Here is a 25,242-nt window from a genome sequence, read left to right as displayed (position 1 = left end):
GAATGATTAAACATATGTTATCACTTTGAACTCAACTTTTATTAATGGTAAATAGCACGCATTTGTGCAGGTATGCTGCTAGTTTATGTTACAAAACTCACTAACAGACTCTCATTTTGATACAAGAATGTTTCTCATATTATGCCCAAATGTTGTGATTAGAACGATCTGACCGTAGTGCATTATCCATAAGGCTCTCCATGAGTAAAACAATGCGTGAATTAAAATAAAATAACCAAAACCCGTAGAATCACGTGTGTGATGTGAAAATCGTTTATAGTTTTAAACATGGAGGCTCTTGTTGTGTAAAATGAAAAACAGTATCGTATTAGCTTTTTAAAATAAGATTCTTGAAATTGAAGTTATTTAGTATGTTATTAGGTGTTTTTCGAGTTTCAAATTTAGCTGTAAAACAGCACAAAGTAACTGAAAATGAACCTTAAGCCTTCTTTTTTACGGCCAAAAATACCATTTCCTTAAAATTAATAATAATCACAATACTATTTTTCCCATTCCATACTACTCCCTTCTCCCACTGTACACGCTGGAGCAGGTTTGTGCTCGCTCGCAGCAAGGCGGGCCCGTCAATTGTTGCCCGTCAGCTGAGATGCTGTGTTGCTGTGTTGTGCTTGCACACTCGGGTTCCCAGCTTCGTTACCGCCTGGCGTGTAATTTGTGCTGCAGTGGATTGCAATATATTACATCACCCATCCACCCATCGCTTCTTTGTTAACGTGTGCAATTGTAAACAAAAACACACACACACGCACCCAGATTGCTTGTTGTAAACAACCGTTTACGCTTGGTGAAAAGAGTGAAAAGCAGTGAGTTGCTGTGAGTGTTGTGGCCCACCGTAGTAGTGAGAAGCGCCGCAGCAGTGTGTGAGCAAAAGCAGCAAGTGCACCACCACCGTTTATCACCCCAAGAAGCGCGGCGCACGAAAACGGTTGTGTTGTGTGGTGCTTTGGTGTTTGGCGTGCCAATTTGGGTGCAAAAAAAAGGGGGAAAAAGTGAAAAGTGAACCAGTGAAAAACGTTGGCCAAGCAACATGGAGGAGAAAAGCTTGCTGCTGAACGTGCACAGCAATCTGGAGCCACCGAAACCGGACGGGAACACGTTTCTGATGCGCGGCAACTACCACTACTATCATTACGGGTGTGACGGATTTCAGGATATGGTAGGTCGTGTACCAAATTCACTTTAGGGGCCCACACGCACACACCTGCCCACCCAGTGCAAAGGACTGCGCTGTTGTGAAAGGGTTACTGCTGGGGCACAGTGTAGGATGATTGTTTGCTACAGGAACTAATGGTCAAAATGAGATTTTTAGTTATAACTTTAATGATTATATAAAACTATTAAGTTTCTTGTACAAAAAAATAGATGCAAAAATTGTAACCTCCCTAGCAAACGTTAAACGAAAAATCGAATGCCTTATCTATACCGTCAAATGCCCGAAACCCCTGCCCGAGATAAGGACATTTGCCATAGTACAGCCTAATTGCTGTACTGTACTACACCGTAAATTATGCAATGCTAAATTTAGGTGTCAGACTTCCGAAGAATCTGTATCGCAATCGATGATGGAGCGGCCCTTATCACAAACGGATTAAATCGTTTCTGTCGTCTTCTTCTAGCGATAGCGTTTAAAGAGATGGGTTTCTCTAGGAAAAGTTTCTTAAGTGATAAAAGCAGCTTAAAGAAGTCTTAACATTTTTTTGAAACAATTCTTAGTACACTAAAATCCCTATTATCGTTGCGAAACAATTCCCAGCCGGATGATGTCATCCCGTGGCGTTAAAAAGGGACCAGCACTGTGGTGGGGAGGTGTTGTTGTTTTCTCTTTGGCTCCCAACCGTTGTTTGGTCTATCTGAAGCACCCTACAGTGTTGAAGGACCCGTATGTGTGTGTGTGTGTACGTGTGTTTATCCGATACACTTGCACACATGAGGTAAGAGTGCAATTTTCCTTCGTCCTAGCTGTGGGTTTCCTCAGTCTTTTCTTGCCCTCCATACTTCCCACACGAACTAACCAACCCCCAAAGCTGGTAAACCGTACACCTAGGCTTCGGACATACAGACATTTCCACCGTGTTTGGATTTCCTATTAATAGAAAATCTTCTCAGATTTTTCGTTCTTTTCACTGCTGCTGATTGCTGCTGGGTTTTTTTTCGCCCGCCCCAGCGCGCGTATTGTTGTGCTGTTTGGTGTATCAGCACCCCACCCACTTGCTGCTGTTTGGCCTCCTTTTCCAACTCATTTTTCATTGTGTCTCAACGTCCGTTCCGTTCCTCCACTCCAGCATGTGTCATTGCTGGTCCCTGCTTTACTAGGTCGAATCCTCTCCGGAGTGCTCCCGTAGTTCCTAGGGATTCCTTCACTCCCAGCGCACACCTTGCTGGGGTGGTATATTATTTCCTTACTAGGGGGTTTTGTCCCTATTTGCTGGCAAACTAGTCCAATGTCACTGCAATAGGCAGCGACGACGGTGCATAGCCGTGTCGTCAGTCGTCGCATGGCGCATCGAACTCGTCGTTTCAACTGGTCGTTCGCAAGGTGGCGGTGGAAATGTCGTCTTTTTTGCGTCTTTGCCTTTGCTTTTCCCTTTCTAGCGGGCATGTACAGTGGGGAAGGATAAAATTGGGACGCTTCTTGCTTAAAGTAAATAGCAAATCGTTTCTAAGGCTTAGTTCGCGATTTGATTCTGCTGTTGTGTCTAGTATCGTTAACTCTTTCGTTAAGGAGTTTAATAAATTCCACAATTTTCATAGTTATTCGAGAGTTATTTCATAGTTGTGCGTCAAGAACTGTTTACGTTCCTACTCCTATGAAACTCACACAGGTATTTTATAATTTACAACACAAAGGAAATATCGTGTGACTAATGCATGCTTCAAGCTTCAAGGACAGTAAGATGATGAGACGCCATACTTAATTATCAAAAAAATATGCATACACGTTTTGGAAAATATTATAGAAAATATCCAAAACTCCATCGCCCGTTTTCTTCAATGATCCTTCTCCCTTTCTGTCTTTCATGAATTTACTCACAGGCAAAGCATCGTGTAAAAGCACGATCAGAATGGGATTTTTCAAAATAAGATTTTTTTCGGGACGGTGGTCCGGTGGCCATTTCTCTTCACACGGCAGGACCGGGGTTCAGTTCCCATCCTGACCGCCTCCCCATTAGCAGGACTGACTATCAAGCTACGGGTAAAATCAAGTCATAGAAGGCAAGCAATGTCTCAGTTATTTCCAAGTTTGTAGTGCCAAAGAAGAAGAACAAGAAGAGGAAGAAAAAGAAGAGTTTTTTTTTAAATTATTATTAGACAAATTAGACATCTTCAATTGTCTTTTATATACGTATTTGAGTGATTTAAAGTGAGCGTTTGGATGATATTTGCAAACATGCCTTTTTACTAAATTTCTCCTACATGTGGAAGAAGGATTTAGAAAGATTTCTACAGTCATTCACCAACAATAAAAAATTCAAAAGGTAAAAAAAGGCGGCCTCTACAAACCTGAAACACTCAAGAAGCGGATTAAACTGCCAAAAAAAAAAAAGAACTAACATTAGAGAATGCCTGGAAGAAGTTAAATGGCAAACGCCTTCTTCAAAAACGTATCAAACAAATATAAAACGATTTAACTTTAATGCATTAACGACCTTTTTTAACGACCTTTTTTTTTTTGATTATTCAACAAGAACGGCCTGGCCGTATTACTTTCAGTCCGTTCTATTGACAATAAAAAAAAAAATGCTACAAAAACTTGATGGCCTTTAAAATAAATTTAAACGAATCAACTGGATGGTACATTGCTTCGCTTTGAAAGATTTATCTTTAAACTATTCAATAATCTCACCACAAAACGTCCCATTTTAAGCGTCACTCACTGTACTGCGTTTCACACGGTAATAGACAAAAATAATGCTTATTTCATCCACGACCACGACGAGGAATGTGTGTCTGTGTTTAAAAACCTCCAACCCGAAAAGAAAGTATTGCCCGACCATGTCACAATTTATAACGTACTTTTTAAACATGAGTAATTGTAACAATGTAGTTGCAAAAGTATAAACAGACATACAATAACCGAGAAAAAGAAGGAAAAAATGGATACGACACACCTTGCACCATTGCTGGCCGCTGCTACAATTCCGGTTCGATTTGTTTTTCTTCCCCGTGTGTGTTCCCTTCTTTCGATACAATTCCCTTGGTAGTGTGCCAACTCAGTGGCAAAGAACCAAAAAAAATTAAAACAAATCGCAATTCGTAAGCAATAAACCATCCCGCCAGCCCGGTACGAAAATAACATATTTTCGGCCTTCACAGACCAACCGTTTTCCAACCGTCCGCCGTCGCCCGTTGCGCCCCACCTGACGGACGGAAAACCCGCGCATGCATGTTCATATATCGTCACAAAATTATGGTCAGTTGTTGTTTTGTACGGGGCAAAGCCAATGCGAATTATGATGTGTTTAGAGAAAGACGCCGCGTGGGTCGCGTGTTTCGCTTTCGTTCTCGCACACCGATGCTCCCCTAAACACATCGATTAACCTTCGGTACGTGTGCCCCACGTGTGCTTTTGCTTTACTTGCCCATCATCATCATCATTCACATCATCACCACCGTCGTCTTCATTATCGGGTGAGATTGATATGTGAAGGTTATGATGCATTTTGCTGCAAGCAACTGCACGGAAGGTCGAGATCGAATGGGATCGAATAAATATGCCTATGCTTTGAGTTATGTAAAGGACAGTGAGTGTGGTGAGGGATGGCAATTATGCACTGACCGAGGTGTACCGAGTGCCTCACGAGAGGTTACGAGTAATGAGTGGTACTGGAGTCGCATAAATCAGCGTATGCAAAACAAAGCAAAGCTGTGCAGCAGGAGTTGGAGCGTACTCTGGTTGGTGGTCGAGTATTTATGGTTGCGTACCATTGATTTATAGGACAAAATTACAATGGAATAGTATTCGGTGGGAGAGTTTTTGTTTAGAAGCCGATTAAAAAGCTTACTAAAATCATCAATAGAAGTATCATAAATGGATTTGTCCCATTTTAAATAAATTTTTGTCCCATTTTAAATAAATTTTTGTATCGTTTTTTTTGCATACATTTTGGCGTATTAATTACTAAACTCCCTAGAAGTATTACAATGATTTTTTTTAAGCAAAACCCTTCCTTTTTTTATTTTTCACCACTTTAGTTGATAATTATTTTTTCTCTCTCTCTCTCTCTCTCTTGTTGGCCTAACGAACTCTCTTAGGCCTGCCATTTTTGGCTTAATAGACTAAATGATACCATGTACTTGGATAGGCAGTCCTCACTACGGAGGAATGGTCCGGATGGGATTTGAACTCCGGACCAGCCATCTGAAGAACGGCGCCGTTGTCGGCTCTTCAAGCCCAAAAATTATTTTAAAAGGTATCTCTAGATTATAGTGGTAGATGCGACAGCGGCGCCAGTCTTCACACGGCAGGACAGGGGTTCAAGTCTGAGCCGTTCCCATATAGTGAAGACTGACTATCCAACTATGCGGTATCATTAAGTCTAGTAAGCCAGAAATGGCAGGCATGACCTAAGAGATCGTTTGGACAAGAAAGAAGAAGAATTTCTAGAGGCCTTGAATAGGAGAAGAGCAGATCCGGATGGGATTGGGTATCGAATAGAGATCTTTCTTCTTAGAAACAGGACCCATGGGAAGAAAATCAAATCATATAAACATGCCTCAAATTAAAAAAAAAAGCATTTTTGTTGTTTCCATAGGTCAGAAGGATTCAAATTTATCCAATAAAATGTAGAAGGTGTTATACAGCTTAAATTTAGCTTTAAACCACTTAATTACTTCTGTTTAAACAACATCAGAGCTATTTTTTAAACGAATCTCTAAATTTGCCACACAAAAATCAACCAGAACACAAGTTTGCCAAACAAAAAATTCATAAAAGCTTTTGTATTGTTTTTTTGCTTACTTTTGGGCGCTCTGAATTTAAGAGGAATAAAAACAAAGCCATTGGAAAAACTTCCAACTAGTTACAGAGTTTCCGATAAGGGCTAGGAATGTTCAAGGCATCTCTGGACCCACGTCAAGACGATTGCACCCGCTCCGGCTATCAGTTAAAATCGGACAGTTCCAGTTCTACCTGTGCATAATCCATTTCAACTAGAGCAGAGTGCAGATCAATAGTACAGGGTCTAGCAATGGCAATAGATTCAAGTTAAACCTATGGTTAGTGCACTTCATCTTGACCCAGGTCCCAGATAAGCCTCAAACGCCACTAGTTCCTCTCGGAAACCTCGCACTAATTTAAGTTAAAAAAAGAGTCAATAGAAGTCTTGATTCATTTCTTTGTTTTGAAAGAAATCTTCACAAAAAAAAATCGTATTAATTTTCAAAGCCAACCAAAAGTATTACTTTGTCCCATTTGACAACCCAACATTGTACCAATCTTAACAATGAAACAAAAACTGCATCCCTCCAACGTTAAGACGTTTACCAGCTATGGCTTATCAAAAGTGCCATTTGTTTTTCCGAACCTTTTCCCCATTTGCCTACTTGTTTTCAATCAAACAAACCTTCACACTGTGTTGCATGCTTGGCTTTGCGTTTAGCACTACAACTAGACACTTCGTTCCGTGCGACTAGTTTCGTGCGATAAGCTACAGCTGTTCAAGCGTGTAATAATAGCAGCACCCCCCTTTCTGCCACATCTCGATCGAATCAGGCCAATCGATTCGGAATTGAAATACGCACGGCAAACGGCAATGATTGCACCGTTAAGAGTTGATGCGGTCGTCGTCTTTGTCACTGCAAGACAACCTTCTCCACCAGCTGCCCTGATCAGTTTCCCCATCGGCTGACATTGAACTGGTTGCGATTGCTTATTGTGCTGTTGCTGCTTCCTCCCAAGACCCTGGCAACTGCATCACCACCCTCTTACTGGTCTCTGATCTACGACGTTCTCTGCCTACATTTCCTCGCTCTAAGAAGAAGAAGCAAATAATGGCGTGTTTAGTGCGATTCTGGTGGCTTTGTCCAGCGCAAAGCTGCGCGAGCTGGCTGGTGCATTTGTGCTCGTTGGCTCGTTTGGTTTGAAATTAATTTCCCCCCACACGCACGCCCTTAGGGTTGACATTCTTCTGCCCTAAGGGAGACATGGGAAGTGCAGGTTACGTAAAATGGTGTCTAAATTCCGTACCGGTCCGTTGCTTCCCCTTAACGGACCAGTTCCAGTGCGACACTTCCGCGTGTACTCGGCCTGCTGTTTGTTTCATGTTCGTAAACACGCAAGACGGGACAACACCAATCGATCTTTCGAACCGAACCCGGTGATCGATGTATCTACCACCCGAGTCAGTTTGGCTCCAAAGTCTTTGCTACTGCTTGGCCTTGGCTGGAAATGTTGTCGGTGTTCGGTGAGGTGGCGTATCTTTTTATCCGTGAAGGTATAAGAGACATTACTTGTATCCACAACTGGCAACTGGGACTGGGACTGGCAGAGGATGATGCGGTTTCGCGGATTTGTCACGGTCTCGGATGAAATGTGATCGTGAAGGTATAATTTACATACATGGCCTGTTTTTAGTCTTTTGATACGGTACAGTACGAGGGGGGGGGGGGGGGTTAGGAGAAGCGATATGCGTATTTTAAGTAACCGAAGCTTCAAAGGAAGTTTGAAAATATTTTTTTACAGAACTGTTTGTCTCTGTATGCTTGCAGGTTTTATTTTTACAGTGTGTAACATAATTATAAGACCAAAATTTTGCTGAGAGTAAGAGAGACTTTCATAAAACTTAATTTGCATTTATTTAAAAACGGTTCTTAATATGAACGGTTTGTGTATGATATTTGTTTATCGTAATTCATTCATACAGAATTTATTATTTTATAAAAAAACATTTTGAAATCGAAAGATCGACGAAATGAAAGCGATTTGAATGGAATTTTTATGAATTTTCAACTTTTTTTATGAAAATCTTGTAGTATCTTCACCAAGGTGTGCATACATGCAATAAATCGTTATTTAATCATCATTATTCAAGTACAATTGTACCAATTTCTACGTTTGGTAAAACAAATCGGACCGTGCGGAAAATCGAACCATATCTGCACTCAAAAATACGCAAAAAATAATCTTTCGATGTGACAATACGGCACTTGCCGTCATAATTAATATTTAAATATAAAAAAATCTATAAGAGTTTAAAAAAAAATTACGAACTTTCAAACAATTTTACGTGTAAAAATAAGAAATTAATATAAAAGTTAAATTTTTCTATATAAATTCTTTAAAAAATATTTGATTTTTTTTTATATTTATAGGATGACGGCTTGACGCCGTATTGCCAAGTAAAATTTTTTTTTGTATATATGATAAATAACCGAGGGTGGCCCGGTGGCCGAGGCGACAGCGGCTCCGGTCTTCATACGGCAGGACCGGGGTTCAAATCCCATTCGGACCACCTCCGTGTACGCAGGGCTGACTACCTTGGTACGGGTAAAATCCAGTCCCAGAAAGCCAGAAATGGCCGGCCAACACCTTTCGAGGTTGTAGTGTCACCGAAGAAGAAGAAAAGAAGATACAATTTTCCCCTGATACATAACATATAATTATGTCACACACTGTTCAAGCGTAATACTATCCAGAGTTATCTTTTCTTGGCAAATGTGGCTCACCTCCGTACCTTACTCATGCATTTAGTATCACACAAAACGTGTGGTAATAATGACATTTGTCAATAAGATGCCGTATCGATAAGAGCATTTGTGTTGGCACTTACCAGGAGTTGATGATGACGCTAAATCGGAAGGAAATGTTAGACTTGATTGATGGTTATCAAAACGCTACGCTAATTCCCATGGAAGGCCGTCCTTTAAGAAGCATAAATCCCCAAATTGGCAGTAGTATTGAACTCAATAAAAAAGGTCTCTGTATATGTTCTCGTATTTCCAGCAATAGCACCTTGCCCTCCCTTCCTTTGTATTGATCTATCTACTTAAGATACATGTCAACGTTATGATGCCAACCAAACTCTTTCTCTAATTAACGTCCCTTTGAGCAAACGCCACACGATGCACCGACCAACGCTCCACAGCTGTCAATTTTAACAAGTGACCCAAGTGATTTGTTTTTTCAATCCATCCCAGTTCCGGCGGCCGGCGACACCGGCTCAACGATAGTCGAGTGTGAATCCCTTAACTCGTGGCCCTTCGTATCCCTTTCCACGAGCAACACGGGAACGAATCTGTGGTACGAGGTGTGGCGATTTACTATTTCGGTTAATTGAAACGTATCCCCGCCGAGGTGCTGGACATCGTCCCGGACCGAGATATGAGCGAAGTCGCGGGCCAATTACCAGCTTCCGGTGGGTACCCCCGGTGGCTTCATCTGTGGTCATTCAACCGTTGGTTGGTTGGTGGTGCTTAAGCCCCTTTCTGAACGACAACGCGTTAGTAGCAACGGATAAAAACCCATCCGTCAACGATTTGAAGGAGTTTGGGATACGCGCGCCCGGGAGGGTATCCATTAGCCCGCGGTGTCAGATTCGCTTTCGTCAGTAGCGTGATGTTGCGTCACACCAAGCGGCTCGGGCTGAGATTGGACTCCAGCCCAATGGAGAGGTATTCCGCGGCCGGTGCGTGTGCGTTGATGCGAACAAGTAAGTCATCTCGTGTGCTTCTCAAATGATGATAAAGTGTGTTACGCTTGAAACAATCGGTACGTTCTCGTTCTTCTGCACGATTCGTTTCCAGAGGGCGGTTTTGGGAGCAGCAACACATCTGCCCTGAACACTGATTGAAAACGTTAAATCTATTATCCACTCCAAAATAGGGTAATAATGAGCCTTTTATGCTGTATAAGGTTCGCTTTTTAAGCGAGAAGAATACACTCGCCGTTGATGTGTGTGATGGTAGCAAAGTGGTTGTGCATGAGATGTAATTGTCAACTTTTTTTCTTAAAGATGGTGTCATGCAGCAGGTCATACTTTGAAGTTGAAAACATGCTTCAACGTGTCCATTTGTTACTCATGTTTTATTTCTTCGGCGATAAAATTACTTTTAACTTCTTAACAAGCATCTCTAGATTTTTTTAATTTTATAAAGCAATTTTCCTTATGTTTGTTTATTATTATGTTTATTGTTTATATTTTTCTGTTCCTGCCTTTTATTAATTAATTTATTTATTTATTTATTTGTTTGTTTATTTGTTTATTTATTCATTTATTTATTTTTTTATTATTTTCTTATTGTAAACTTTGTATTGTTATTGTACTTTTTATATTACTTGTTTGTTTATGTTTTTCTTTTCTTTTATCCTTTGGTTCAGTTATAATGGGTAGTTATTCGTTTCGTTTCTTTTTAAATTTCGTTTTTATTTTAAATTTGCGTTTGTTACGTATGATATTTTCTTTTTAGTGATGATTTGAATTTTGTTTTTAATTTAAAAAAATAGAAATTTCTGTTTCGTGAATTTTGTCATAGATCAATATGACGGTTTAAATTTTATTAAAAATAAAAAAATACCGAAAAATTCAAACGATCTAAATCAATTTGCTGAATTTTTAGATCCCTTTTTTGCGATTTTGTTGAGCCTTCCAGCTATCTTGTCAATGGCACGATCGGCCCCTATTGATAACTTCTAAAACTTTAAGCTGTCCTATCAAAATCACGAGTTTCTCACGGCAAAGAGAGGAAACAACATGAAATCACTTTCCTAACAACTGGTGACCACATCTCGACAGGCACGGCGGCGGTGGCGAATGAAGCGTGTTCTGCCCGAAGGAAGGCATCGGCACACATTCCCTGGTGGTGTAGGATCCCATGTGTGGCCCGGTTCTCACAAGATTTACTGATGCATGGAGGGAAAAAAAGTTGGTAAATCTCCCAATGCCCGATTGAGGCACTAAACTCAATGCTCGGGTCATCTGTGGCGCCACATTGGAAGCAAGCAAAAAAAAGAGGGAACGTCTTGTTTGCAAGTGATTTTGTATTTGTTACGCCTTTTCTCGATTTGTGGTAGCATCGTATTGAACGCATTTCCAGAGCACAAACACATTCCGATCGGTATGAGTATGGGATGAGGAAGCTTCGTTAGAATATAGTTGGTGCGTCATATTCTTTCTCGTTCCACCGGATACGAGCAACCGGAATTCGCAGAAATCGTCGTCGCCGTCCGTGCATTCCGAAGTCGTAAATCAACGCAGATAATTAGTTAATTATTGTCACTTAGCTGGCTGCGCTGCTGACCGGGTACGTGTGGTCTGCTGATGTTCCTGTCGGCAACATGCTCGCACTCGCGCGGTTAGTCTGAACGAATTAGGAAGGAATTATGAGCATTCTCGAGTGATAAATGCAAGCAAATTCCTCGGGTGATAAACTTGAAGGAAAAAAAAATGCACATCCACAATGGAAGAAGAAAAAAGGGAAACGATATTTAGCTTAACCTTTTTTCCTTTTTTCATATGGATTTCTACTGATTGAAGCAGTAAAATGCTATTTAGTGCAAACTCAAGGTTAAGTACTAACCTTTGCCAAAGGAAAAACTCACAATGCTCCTTTGTACTGCGATGAACAAAGCCAATGGAAAAAGGGTTTACAATTATTGCGCTCGTGTGACGTGTGTCTTGCTTTTGATGATGAATGTTGATTTGAGAATGGGTAATAAAACATTCCCATATATAACGCATGCAGTTTTAATTGGTTGTTCGAAGAAGCGCCAACCACTGCAACGCATGATTTGATGGACGAGTTCAAAGTTAAGACCTTCAGCCCAACACCATTGAGACGCGGAACAAATCTCAACGGTTTTGTTCTTTACGATCGTCCCACTTGTTGCTGTCGTCGTCCGAAGCAAGACGTTTTGTGTTGTGTTAATAATTAAGATCGTATGATATGATGGCGTGTGCTGTGACAAAGCGAATAATCGAGACATATTTCCACGATAAGTCAGTGTTTGGAAAATTTTCTTAATTACACGCTAAATTCCCTAAAACCCTAATCACAACATTTCCAAGGCCTGCACTTCTGATTCATGCGAATGCGATCAGCTAAACAAACGGTTCCTAGTCATTACTGCCGGATTAAAGCTCTTACACTAAGAAGGCACCTACCACTGCTGGGTTGGTTACAAGCATTAATTAAGATTTTAGTGCACTACTACTGCACCAGTGGGTGACAGACAGACAGACAGACAGAAGGGCAACGGAAATGCATTGCAAAGCAAATCGTGCAAAGCAAACAAAGAGCATCGTCATTACTGCTGGCGATTGCTGGTGGCAAGCATTTCGCGCAAGACAATCCTCGCACCCGAGCAAGAGTTTTTTTGTGACCGGTGATTGACAAGCTTAAATTGATGCAGTTGCCGATCCGCATGCTCAAGCTGGATTATTGCTTCAGCGTGTAATTTAGCCACGTGTAAATGGTACGTGGCCGGTTTTTGCTGAGTTCTTTAATTAATTTAGCATCCCCATTAGTGATTTACTGGGTTTTTTTATTATCGCATGCGTCACTCGTTTGTTGTAGAATTAAATTGAATTTGCTTTAAATTGGGTTGTGTTGTTTTTTCTATTTTATTAAAAAAGTGCAGTAATTAACTTTACGTACAAAAGATTATATTCACAGGGTTTCCATCCATAAAATGAAACCTATGGATCACTCAGGCGAAATTCAAATGAATAAGGTGGAATATTGCATGAAATGAATAGTTGGAACTTTGCAATCATATAATGGAATTTTGCAAACAGTAAGGGGATGCTTTGATTGCGACTGTAGAGCTGTTGCTTACTGTTGCTTTTCCATTGTCACTCTTATTTTGTTTTAAAATTTAGAATATTTAGAATGTTTTGTCGTCGCCGGTTTTCATACAGCAGGGCCGGGGTTCAAATCCCATCCAGACCGCCTCCCCGTACGTAGGGCTGACTACTTTTCTACGGGTAAAACTAAGTCATAGAAAGCCAGAAATGGCAGGCCGAGACCTCTCGAGGTTGTAGTGCCAAAGAAGAAGAAGAAGAAGGTTTTCATACGGCAGGACCGGGGTTCAAATTCCATCCGGACCATTCCCCCGTAGTGAGGATTGACTATCCAACTGCGTAGTTTCATTTAGGCATTCAGATATGGCAGACATGACCTAAAGGGTCATTAGACCCAAGAGGAAGTATATTTTGTATATTTTTTAGAACAAATTTAGAATTTTTTGTAATATTCAGTGTGAATACGTAGGTGGTTCCTATGACGGTTTTAATAAATGGAAATTTTTCGCTATTTTACTTCATTGGTCTATACTGTTTTTTTATTAGTTGTTGACGAATTGTATTGTTTATTTAGTATGATTGAAATTGGTTTAATTATTGAAAATTATTAAAAAATCTATTTAAAGCTATTGATTTTTTTGTTACTTTTTTAAAATGTTTATATGTTGTTTTTTATAATTTACTTTAAAAAATTGACTTTTTTTAAATTTATTATAATAAGATTTCATGCATTTTTTATTTGTATGTAGTTTCAAATGTTTTTCCTAATTCTCTTCTAAGCCTCTTTTCTATTAAAATTCATTTTAAAGCATTTGTTATACTTTCTAAGGTTTTTTTTACCGATTTTACGGTTTATTTCTTTTACGTATAGCTATTTTATATTTTGAAGTATGAAAAATAATTAAAACAGTTGCTTAAAAACAAGATATCAAATATATACACTTTAACGTCATTTGTTGTCGAATTGCGAATCAATATTTCCATTCAATCAATCTTCATGCTAACATTGTAAGACCACCCAAACGCCCGTTCGTAATAATGTGGTATTAAAAGATCAGTAATGTGATCGTTAAATCACTGCCCAAAAAACCTACGATCTACATTAAAATAATGTACACTCCATCTGCTGCGATCCACTCGATCATATTCAAATTCCAACCCCGTCCCCGGGGATTTGAAGTGATGAAAGTGCAGCATCTTCAATGAAAACACACACGCACCTCGGCATCGTGTATCGGATCGGACAGACCACTCAAGAAGCGACGCAACACACACGGCGGTGTGGGATGGAAATGCTGCTCGGAGCAGCAGCCAAAAGCGCACCATTGTCAGCATCCAATCCATCGAGCAAATTTTCCGTTGGCCGAGCACTGGGGACCACTTACGTCATTGTAAGTCTTGTTTTTCCTTCCATCTGCTGCCCCCGCCGGGCTGTAGATACCAACACCATTTGCCAGACCGAACGCAAAAAGGGCGATGGAATTATTTACACGGAATCGGAATCAATTTTCATTTCTCCACCCCCATTCCCTCCATACCCCTTTCCGCCCTTGGTTCAGTGTTCTATTCCACCGTTCACTCTGGCTAGCGAGCGCAAAGCAAATGTATATATATATGGATGCATGCATCAATATCATCATCTGCGCCAGCTTCTGTCAAACATTCGGCGGTTTTTTTTTGTGTGTTTTGTATGCAGTTGGCAGTCCCCCCCCCCCATCCTCCCACCTACCAGCCCCTTGTTCTTCATTTCAGTCACATGGTTCTTTTTTGCTTCTTTCGGGAGACCCATGTGGGGTGTGACCTAGATGACGTTATTAAAGTTTGAAGTTGATTGTTTGTTTTTTCGGCCCGAAAAACAGACCATCTCCCGAACGCTCCACTATATCTGCTAATGTTTCGATCCGTGTTTCGACGTGTTGACGTGCATGATCAATTTGGAGCTGGATGATGTGCATTTGAGAGAAGCAGGGATATTCATCAAGCACGCGCTAGTGATGTTTTCCTTCGGGTCATTAAATTTATTTTTATTCTATAATTTGTTTAAAAAAAAGCTAGAACCCAACGACAGTTAGGCTGCTGTCATATGCTCCAGGAAATCAACGAAGCGATAGTTTCTGTACTCTCATGCGCCTTTTGAGATATGGACACTGTCCAAAATTTGGTGCATTCCTTTTAGCCGCTACTTGTTATTGAAGCTATGAAGAGGAAGATGCTCTGCAGAATTTTTGGCACCGTGTGTTTAGAAGGACAAAATAGGAGCCGCTACTGTGACGAGCTCTGCAATAGCAAGAACGATGATCTCATCATTGTGCAGTGGATTAGACTCCCAATGCTTCGGTTGTTCATGTCATGAGAATGTTCCAAGACGACCCAGCCCGTAAAGTGTTTTTAGTAAAGCAAGATGAGGCGTGGAATGCACAAACTGAGTTAAAAGGTTGTGTCCACAAGGTCGGGATAAGCAGACGACGACACTCGACTGTGAGCGGTATCGAGGACTTCTACGGCAAATAAAGACCACCAAGCGGTTTTAGCGACAGATCCAAGATTCATCCTATAGAAATACTACCAGGACTTCCTAGCGGATTTTTGATAGCTGGCTGGGACCTCAGACTTAAGTCTTAATAGATGTGCGCATCTCTCCAACTATTTCAGAGGTTTAGCAATCAATTGCTATTCCATATTGGGTAGGGTAAGGTCATCTAGTAGAAGTTAACCCAAACTGAGGTCATGTTGTATACTAAGGTCCTGTTGGAGTCTCTTGGGTCGACATAAGTCCATCGGTTGACTGCGTCTCAGATATCGAAAAGGCGAACGAGGTCCATGAGACCATAACCTTCTATAAAGAAACGGAACAAAGTCTTAGATATGAACCTATTGATAGACACCAATGTTCATCCTATCCAGAATATTTTTCCCCATTTAGCTGGATGTTCAGACTTCAGGCTCACAGTTTCAAAATGATTAAACCATCAGACACTAAAACCTCAGTCATCAATTTCTGCTCCATTCTGCAGGGTCTTACTACTTGGTTGAGTTACCGGAATCCGACCTCTATTAGACTTTTCCGACCTTTTTCAGAATTTTTATAGGTCCTACATGTAAATAAAATGATTGTCAACCTTCGGCTATTGAATCCTTGCTAACCATCTCTCTCCCTTCCTCTCTTGTTCTCTCCCACGCACAGGGTTGGGGTTGCGGTTACCGTACCCTGCAATCGATCTGCTCCTGGATCATACAGAACGGTTCACCCAAAACGGTCACATCCACCGAAGTGCCAAACATTCCCACCATCCAGCAGAAGCTGGTCGAGATCAAGGACAAACCGGAACGCTTCTTCGGTTCGCGCGAATGGATCGGTACGCTCGAGGCGATCTACGTCATCGACACGCTGTACAACGTGTCCTGCAAGGTGCTACACATCGCGCGCAGTGACAGTATCGCCAAGCATGCCGATACGCTGCGCGACTATTTCGAGCAGTACGGGGGGCTGATCATGATGGGTGGCGATATGGATGCGGCCTCGAAAGGTATCGCCGGCATACACGTGAGCGTCGATCAGGATGTGTACCTGCTGGTGGTGGATCCACACTTTGTCGGACGGATCAAGACGAAGGAGGAGCTGTACACGAAGGAGTACGTCAAGTGGCAGAAGGTGGAAGACTTTGTCGACAGTTCGTTCTACAATCTGTGCCTGCCGATGCTGAAGAGTCGCGATCTGGCTGCGTAAGGATGGCAGCATACCATATCATATCATCTCACCAACCAAGTGATAGAACGGAAAAGGAACCATCTTACAGAGTGGAATGATCGTGTTCTGCAACATTCGTCGCCACACATGGTTGTTTTAAGTTGAGTTTTCCCGTCCCCATTATTGGCCATTTTTAACGAGCGTGTATCGATGCATCAACGAGGGAATCGTATATTTATTAGTGAATTTAACAAAACCAAACCCCTCCAACTATTTATCAAACCACAAAAGAAGGGTATCATGTGTTTCGGCCATCAACGCCATTAGTAGCAAATTAATAGAACGCGTTTAAGTCTCTTCTTACCGCAGCACGGGAGAAGGTAGTTGTTAGACAATGAAGAACGTAAAAACGGAACGTAACACTAGTTAAGAACACGTTTTTGATATCGTATAACCGAAACACTGTAATCCGGATGTATAGCTGACGAGTGTTTATATGTATTTATGTGTAAGTGAAGATGTGTTTAGCACAAAGCGAACGCTTCCAAATACGAGATGAAGCTTCTGTTTTATTATTTCCCTGTCGTAGACAAAAGGAAGGAGAAAATAGCAAAAAGGGTCAAGCAATCGGCAAACCTCGGCCGCCTCGAAGTATGCAATCCGCATGACAAAATTACCTTTATGGCAACAGTTTTGATTTGTAACTCGTTTGTCTCTGCGTCGTGAAGCGTGTCGCATTGGAAAATTATTATACAAACGTTGTATATTAACCGTATTATCCTGTTTAAAACGAGACGTATTTAGCGAATAATATTTCGTGAGGAATAAAACGAACGTGTCCCATATCACACGACCTTTCCCGAGCGCTATCCTTTAAGGGACCAACCAAAAAGAAAAAAAACAATTATTGGACATAAAATCATACAGGAAATCGAGGAGCGATAAAAGCATACTTTTAGAGCAAATAATCGTCAAACGGTTTGCCATAAAAAAATTGTTTCAAACACCGACGATGTTCGGGAGAAGCATTCGAAAACGAAACGTACAAGTAGCTAATATTATTTAACCAACTAACTAGAAATATATCAAACAGGGAATCCGAGTTTTCTTTTAACAGTTTCACGTGTCTATTATTTAATTGCTCGTATCAGAGAGCGTATCATGCACAGAAAAGCAGCAGTAAACTATCATCAACACTACCACCGTCACACACTGCCACGCAGCAAATCTGTGTTCTGGTGTTTTGTTCGAAACTACTAATTTCTTCCCTTTAATGGCTTTTTGCTACACTCTTGCTTTTAACTATTGAAACCGCTAACGATACTTTAATAAACACAGCACACGGACACAAGAAAGCACGAACGAGGCATATAGAAATGATTTAAGTGAATTTGAGCCAGCTTCTTTAAAAAAACGGAAAGCAATGGTAAGCGCGGTACTATTATTAACACACGTGTGTTTTGTTTTGCAAATTCCAAACCAAACCTCCTTCACAGAGCAGATGTTATTTTGTCGAGAAGTGTTTATTTTGTTTGTTACGTATATTTATATGTGTAGACTAAAGAAGCAATCTGTCGGTGGACGAATAAAACGGGGCAGAATAAAATACATATTTACCTCCTTAATCGTGGAAAGCAATTGTGTGTGTGTGTGTGTGTAATAAATTACATGTGATGACAATTTAGTTTTAGATAGTTTAGTTTAAGAAAATCAATTCACTTACTTGTTAACAGGCACACAAGAGTACAAGGAGTGTGATCTTCTAGGGTGCCGCTGTCCTGGCAGCATTCTAACCGTCGCTTGATGGTACAGGTTGTATGGTGTCGCTCGCGTAACGTAACCGCCCGTTTCGGAATGCTTTTATCACATTTTCGGAATGTTATTTTTGCACTTAAAACGCTAATAATTAAATCAAAATAAAAACAGAAAATAAATATCACAAACTAATGAAAAATAACGGGAAAAAATAAGAAAAAAACAGTCATAAAGAGATAAAAAAATTGGAAAAAAATTGTTTACGGATAATTGAAAGTAACGGCAAAAATCACAAACAAATAAAAAAGAAAGAAAAACCAAACAAAACAATACACAAAAACATAATAATTCAACAAGGTAAAAAAGGAAATGAAAACATAGAAACAAAACGAGTACAATATATCACAAAACAGATAGATGAAGAATGAACAAACAAATAAGAGAGAAGAAAACAATACAAACAAAACAGCAACATACAAAACAAAAGGAAAATAGGGTAAAAAATAAAAAGAAAACAACAAATCAGAAAGATAAAAACGTCAAAAACAAGTACTAAAAACTAAACATTAAAAAACAGACAATCACTTTTAAGCACCAAACACTACACGAAAACTACACCGCGGGTTAGTTTATTCTGGGCATTTTGGTGTAGGAATCTTTTATTTTCCATTATTAACCAGGGAGCGGGGGGGAACCATGGGGAGTGGAAGTGTATAAAGTTTTCAGTTTTTAAAAGTACGCGTATGTGTGTGGTGAGGACGTGTGTACTAGTGTGTGTGTGTGTTTTGCTTGTTTCTTCTGTCTTTTCCCTCTTTTTGACACCTTTTTCTGTGTTAACATGCTGCTAGCTTATTCGTCTCTATTTTAATATTCATTACTTTTCATTTTTAACTGCTGTTTTATGTGTGTGTTTTCGTTTTTGTTTTTTTTTTTAAAGATATAGCCCTTTTGATAATTGTGTTTCGGGGTTGGTTATGTTTTGTTGGCTTTCTTACATTTAGTAGTTTTGCATTTTGCTTTGCACGCACTTGGGTGTTGTTTATTGCAATCGATGCCAGCTCAGCATTTTCGCCATTCTCTTTCCTTTTTCTTCCTGCTGTAGAACCTTTTGATCCTTCCTTTACACACCTTTACAATTTTCAGTTTGTTAGATTAATGATCCCGCGAGCGCGATGCATTGATATTGGTTTTGTTTTGTTCTGCTCTTTTGTTACAGCAGCAGCAATACACAACTACACAATGCGGTTCTAAACTTTAACAATGTGCATACGGGGTTTCCTTTTTTGTCCTTACTTGCTTGCTCACTTTCTTTAAAAGGGGCGCGGCCTAGTAGCATGAGAAAGGGAAAATGTCACCTTCTACCGGAAGAGAATTGATGGATGGGGTAGTTCTGCTATAGTTGCAGCGGGTTTTTTCTTCCCGCACTAGTTTACTTTTCGACTACTCGGGTTTAGCTTGCTGTACCGCTTTTTTGTGATTTAATTTCTGACCGGTTATTCCACTGCTTTTCCTCCTTTTCCCCCCCAAGTTTTTTATAAAAGGGGTTTCTAGTTGATAATGTAAAAGCATCGATCTTTTTTGTGGGCTTCCCAGATAAAATGGTAAAAAAAGCTAGCTGAGCTAGTTTGCTGTGAAGTTACCAGATGATATTGTAATCGAAGCCGATGATATTATACACGACCTGTCAGCGCTCGGTCAAGTGCGTAACCTAGAGGTATAAACACACTTATAAATAACTCTAGTAAGTCAGAAGTGGCAAGCATGACCTAAGAGGTCGTTAGGCCAACAAAGAAGAAGAAGATTCCCATGTCAACTACCTTTGTTTACCATTTCATCTAAGGATCCTACAAAGGGATCGCTGATTTTACATTATCAACTGACCAAAAAACCCCTGTATCTTCCTGTTTGCTATTTTCCGTGTTATTGCGTGGATCTGTGTTATGCGATCCACGCAGCGCAGCTTTACTTCGGTTTTCTTACTGTAATTTTATTCGTCTTTTTCTTCTATATAAACAAGCGCATTAGTTTTTTTGTTTTTCGTTTGTGTGTGTATGTCTATTAAGATTCACTTCATAGTATAGTATAGTGTGAGTGTGTATCTGTTTTCTGCTTCGTATTGTTACGATTCACGATCACTGCCACCACGGCCCCAAGTGATCAAAATATATTAATATTAGGCTCGTGTGTGTATGTGTTTTGCATATTATCGTGTGTGTGTGTGTCGATGTGTATGTATAAGATATAACTTTACATCTGTTTCTACGCACGATTTTAACAGTGAATCCTTCCTTATCCTTCTTTTGTTAACGCTTAACTTGCGCGTGAGATTTTGTTTACTTCTGGCTCTATGTGCTGTTTTACTTATTTATTATGCGAAGTGAAAACCACATAACGAAATAAAGAATTGTTTGCTGTTTCGTTTTCTTTTTCTTTCTCTTTTTTTGTGTGCTGAAGTTTCCTAATTTTCTCCACTTTTGTTATCTCCCTTCTTCTCCTTACTTCACATTTAAACGGTAGAAAATATTGTTCATTGTTAACATGCACGATTTCGCTTTTTATCTGTTATTACTAACCCCCTTACGCCCCTTCTTTTCTCTTATCTGCTCCTTATTCAGATCTTAGAAAATGTTTTCAACCGGTTTTCTTCTATAATTGTTTTAAAGGTGCATTTTTGTTTGCTTTCTTTTTATAACGTTGCCCCGTTACGGTTAGCTTTTAATGATAACTTTGATTCGATTACTTGCTGTGTTATTCGGACAGAATAATGTTTTGTTTTTCTTTTTCTTTTTTGTGTGAGCATGGGCATTCGGCTAATAATAGATTGCAATTATTAACAAGTTCTTCCGACCTTTCTGCCTCCAACTTTCCTTTTCTGTAAGTAGCTTCGCGAAGGGAGTACACACACACGGTTCTCCTTCTTTTTGTCTTCCGCGCCCACCCTTTGGAGGAGCTGATGGCCAGCGCGTTCGGCGACTCTAGTAGAAGTGTAATAGTGGTTTTGGAGTGAAAGATTCTCGCTAGAGTTTTACTTAACTTTTGTGCATATCACATTTGTTTTTTGTTTTTCTTTTACATGTTTTTTTTCTTCTCCTTCTCCTTAAATTGGGGGTTTATTCTCTTTCTATTCTCGGTTTAAGTTTGCTATAACAACGTTAGACTAAAACTGAGAATCTCAACATCACTATTATAATGGGGAGCGGGGGTTTCCATCCAACGCCACCGGTTCTGTTCAACGCCTGGCCAGCTACAAACTTTACTACATGAGTGCGATCGTAGTGCGATTATGAGGATTAGCGGACAAAAAGACAAAAAAAAAAAACGAAACAATACGCACAAATGCGCTACACTACCACTAATGAGGATTCAGAAAATGCAATATAAATTAATGAACATTAAAAGAAAGCAAAAAAAACTACATTTGCTCTCGCAATTTTTCTAGAGATTATTAGGAGCAAGGAAAGTGAGAAATTCAACACTTCCTTTAAACACACACACAGTACAGAGATACAGTACAAATGCCACTCTCAGCTAGAGTGTACGCCTGGACATGTAAGCTCAAGATTCCGGACACTGAATCCATAACAGTAACTGAAACATTATCTCATCTAACCTAACATATAGCAGTGCGCAATGGTCTACTGCAGCATCTGCTACTGCTCACAAAGAAACAAAGAACCGTACGTTACTGGCAGCTTGATAAGTAAATCAAAGGAGAATTGTTATGCATGTAACGCTACTGTAATGCATGTAACGCTTATCGCTTATAACGCTTCGTCTTTCGCGTCACGCTTCTCTATCTGCTGTTTTTGTTTTGCTGGTTTGTTTAGTTTGAACTTTTTCCTCTCTTTTCTTGCGTGTGTTTTTTTTTCCTATAGTGTGTTGTGTATAATATATAGATGTGTTGTATAGTTGTATAGGTATATATGTATATATGTATATAGATATATCTGCTATATCCAAAGTATCTGCTTACGTGCTAGTGCTACCATTGTTGGTGGTGTTATGTTCGTTCGATTGCTATCTTTTGCTATCCCGTTTTTCCAGCGTTAACCTATGCAGTAGCGGCGTGGTGTAGATCCACGATTCACCGATACCCTTGAAGTACTGGAAAATAGACGAAAAAGATTTGTTAATAAATTCCTGAGTCAGCTGAACGCAATATTTACCTTCGTTTCCCATTCGCCGAACGTTTCCTTCCGCTCTTTGGCTTCTTCGCGTTGCTTTTGCTCTACCTGAAACTTTGCATTCGTTGCCTTTTCGATGTCGTTCATCCTTGAATAGAGTGTGAATTCAAATTTGAGTTCGCAAAAAAAAAAATACAGCGAGCAAGACAATGCAACTCACTTCAAACCGGCCGTTACTTCGCGCCAAACTTTGCGCGACTCATTTTCGTCCTGTTCCGCGACCGGGCGTACCTTCTTCTTGTAGATCGGTATGCTGTTCACGTCGACGAACGTCTCAAACTTGGAGGGTTTGCTGCCATCGTTGAATTTGTACTCCATTAGGCCGCTCCATTCGCCGCTGATGCTGATGAACGACTTCTTGTCGTTCGGTCCGTAGATCTGCAAAGGAAGAGGGCATTAATTGTGAGTTTTTTTTTTAGCGCTGATAGTACCATCTGCGTGTTACCTCGCCCTGTATTCGATTCTTTTTGCCACCGTAGAAAGGTTTCGTGATGAAGTCTATATCGGCCCGATAGCCCGTCTGCGGACAGGTGATGGTTATCGTGCCACCGAGCTCAATCCACGGTATCGTTAGGATGGATCTAAAACGGAAGCAAACGGTTATACATGGTTCGTCGGCTGGGGGAACACGCACGATTGTTGCCTTCTTACCGCCCATAACCATTAGGAAAAGTGACGACATACTCCTCGTTCAGATCACACAGCGTCACCGTACCCTGGCCGATGTTGTGCACACCTATCGAAAGACCGAGAAACTTGGACTTGGTCCACACGTGCGCGGAAAAGCTGATCTTCTTGTTGTAATGCTCAGCATAGAACGCTGATACTGGAGAGGGAGGGATACGGACAACGATTAATTGATCTTGTAAAAAGAATTATTCGGCTGCAAGCACTTACTTGGCGGATGGTGCGAGACCTGCTCGGCGATAAAGGTTAGTTGGTCCCTGCGGCACCATGGAATCGGTCCATCTTTCACCTCCACGTTGGACGCTTCGTCACCCGTTGCTGTATGTGAATGAGAAGTAAACCCAGGTTAAAAGACACCAACACAAAAGAGCGAAAAAAAAAACACAAAACGCTTACGCAGCTCCGGAATGTCCCAATGACACTGGAAGATTTCGCCCAAAATTGGATTGTACGGTTTCTTCGCGACGGAACTCTTCCGCCCAGCGTGGTACGCGCTCAGATACCACCGGACGACCTGCACCATCCGCTCGCGCGGTTCCTTCAGGTCCGCTATCCGCAGAAACAGGTCCGGATGGGCGAAGTAGTCGGCGTACATCTCCAGCAACGATCGCCGCTCGAGGATGAACGTCGGCAGTACGACCTTCGTCAGATCCATGCCGATCTTTACCTGGGACAGCAGATGGGTCACGACCGATCCATGCGACTCCATCGACAGATCGTTGTCGGACTCGTCTTCGTATAAGGCATCGTAGTCGAGGCTACCATCGGTGCGGATCGGAAGGGCTTTCGAGTCGTACGATTTGCGAGGCACACCGGACGCGAGCGGTATCGGATCGTGCAGCACGGGTCGGGGCACACCGTCGCTACCGGCACCGACCAGCGGGCCGGTGGCTGATATGGACGTGGTGTTGGAGCTGACCAGGCTGTCCTGCTTCTTGAGCGAGTTGCTTGTGCTGTCCTCGGCCGATGCATAGTGTTCCTCCACCGACAAGCGGGCAGTGTGCTCGGACAGGGTTCGAGTGTTGCTGGAATAAATAAAGGACGAAAAGGATAGTGAAATTAATTGTTTTCAGCTTAATTTTCTTGAGGAATTGAAATTCTGACATTTATTTGCTCTGGAGAGTATCCGAATAATTATTCAATGTCCTATCTTTTCATAATTAGTACCATAGTTAGGACTGACCATCCAACTAGGAGGTATAAATAGGTCTAGTAAGCCATCAGAAAATGGCCGGCCATAGGTCATTAAGGCAAGAAGAAGTTAGAAATGTATTGGTAAATAGTTTTAATTAAAATATGAACCGCAAAGCATAGTCAATGGCCGTCTAAATAGTCCCGGATAATCAAGAGCCTGTTGAAATAGTCCTGCCCTGTGAAGACCGGCGCTTGTTACGCATGTAACGCTTACCGCCCATAACGCTTCTCCGTCGCATCTTTCTTCTTCAAACCTTTTGACTAAATATGCCCATTTTTCATTCAGGACACGATTCAACCAATTCGGCTTCTAATGTGGTTTTGGAGCTCATGCTTAATGGACTTAGGTTAGTCTCACCATATACAGAATGTCAAATTCTTATCCCTTTGAGGCTCCAAAAGAGGCTTTATTGAAAATTCTTGCTATGATAGATCGAACTCTGTAGAAGGATACTATAGGATTCTCCAATTTAGGCAATAATTACAGATACATTCTCTGCGATTTTCTGGGACAACATTCCGTATAAAAGCTACAAAAATATTGTTTTTCTTTTTTAACCAAAACCACCAACCAACAACTCCTTCACTCCGAGTCATTCTAATGTTGTCTATGCATATTCTATGGATTGGAGTTTCTAACAGACTTAACACGCTACAAGAGTCGCCGGGATTGTCACGATGTAGCTGAATATTATTTAACAGTAGACTTTCAGGAAACAAATCAGAATAAACGGATTTTTTTGTATTAAACTAATTAGCAGTAATTGGTAATGCCTTCTGTACTAATTCTTCACCTAATATAATCGATTAGAATCACTAATCGTCTTTCAAATTTATAATTCAAACCAAAAACAACCCGTTGCTGTAATTATGTTAAGCACATCGCAATCGCAAATAGCTAATTAAAGACCAAATAAACCAAAGTCACTACATTGCTCATCACATTTTCCCGCAAATCACGAAGCGGCTCATCACA

At 40.7% G+C, this 25,242-nt stretch overlaps 2 protein-coding genes across 2 annotated transcripts in view; one reads left to right on the top strand and one right to left on the bottom strand.

The window, feature by feature from the left end:
• Positions 1–571: 571 nt before the first annotated feature.
• Positions 572–18,084, top strand: LOC118512912 (probable Ufm1-specific protease 1). The gene is made up of 2 exons (XM_036058056.1): positions 572–1,177; positions 15,943–18,084. The coding sequence occupies exons 1-2, from the start codon at positions 1,049–1,051 to the stop codon at positions 16,483–16,485; spliced, it is 672 nt and encodes a 223-aa protein (XP_035913949.1). The 5' UTR covers positions 572–1,048; the 3' UTR covers positions 16,486–18,084.
• A 741-nt stretch (positions 18,085–18,825) lies between these two features.
• LOC118512915 (oxysterol-binding protein-related protein 9) overlaps positions 18,826–25,242 on the bottom strand; it is a 49,108-nt gene continuing 42,691 nt past the window's right edge. The window contains 7 exon segments of the mRNA XM_036058058.1: positions 18,826–22,305; positions 22,368–22,473; positions 22,546–22,763; positions 22,831–22,966; positions 23,037–23,211; positions 23,283–23,390; positions 23,469–24,097. Coding sequence (XP_035913951.1) covers positions 22,219–22,305; positions 22,368–22,473; positions 22,546–22,763; positions 22,831–22,966; positions 23,037–23,211; positions 23,283–23,390; positions 23,469–24,097 — 1,459 coding nt within the window. The 3' untranslated portion in view covers positions 18,826–22,218.

The sequence above is a fragment of the Anopheles stephensi genome, chromosome 3 (assembly GCF_013141755.1).
Source record: "Anopheles stephensi strain Indian chromosome 3, UCI_ANSTEP_V1.0, whole genome shotgun sequence".
NCBI classification, from domain to species: Eukaryota; Metazoa; Arthropoda; class Insecta; order Diptera; family Culicidae; genus Anopheles; species Anopheles stephensi.
Note: the sequence above shows the minus strand (reverse complement) of the source record. Positions and strands in the feature narration are given on the sequence as shown.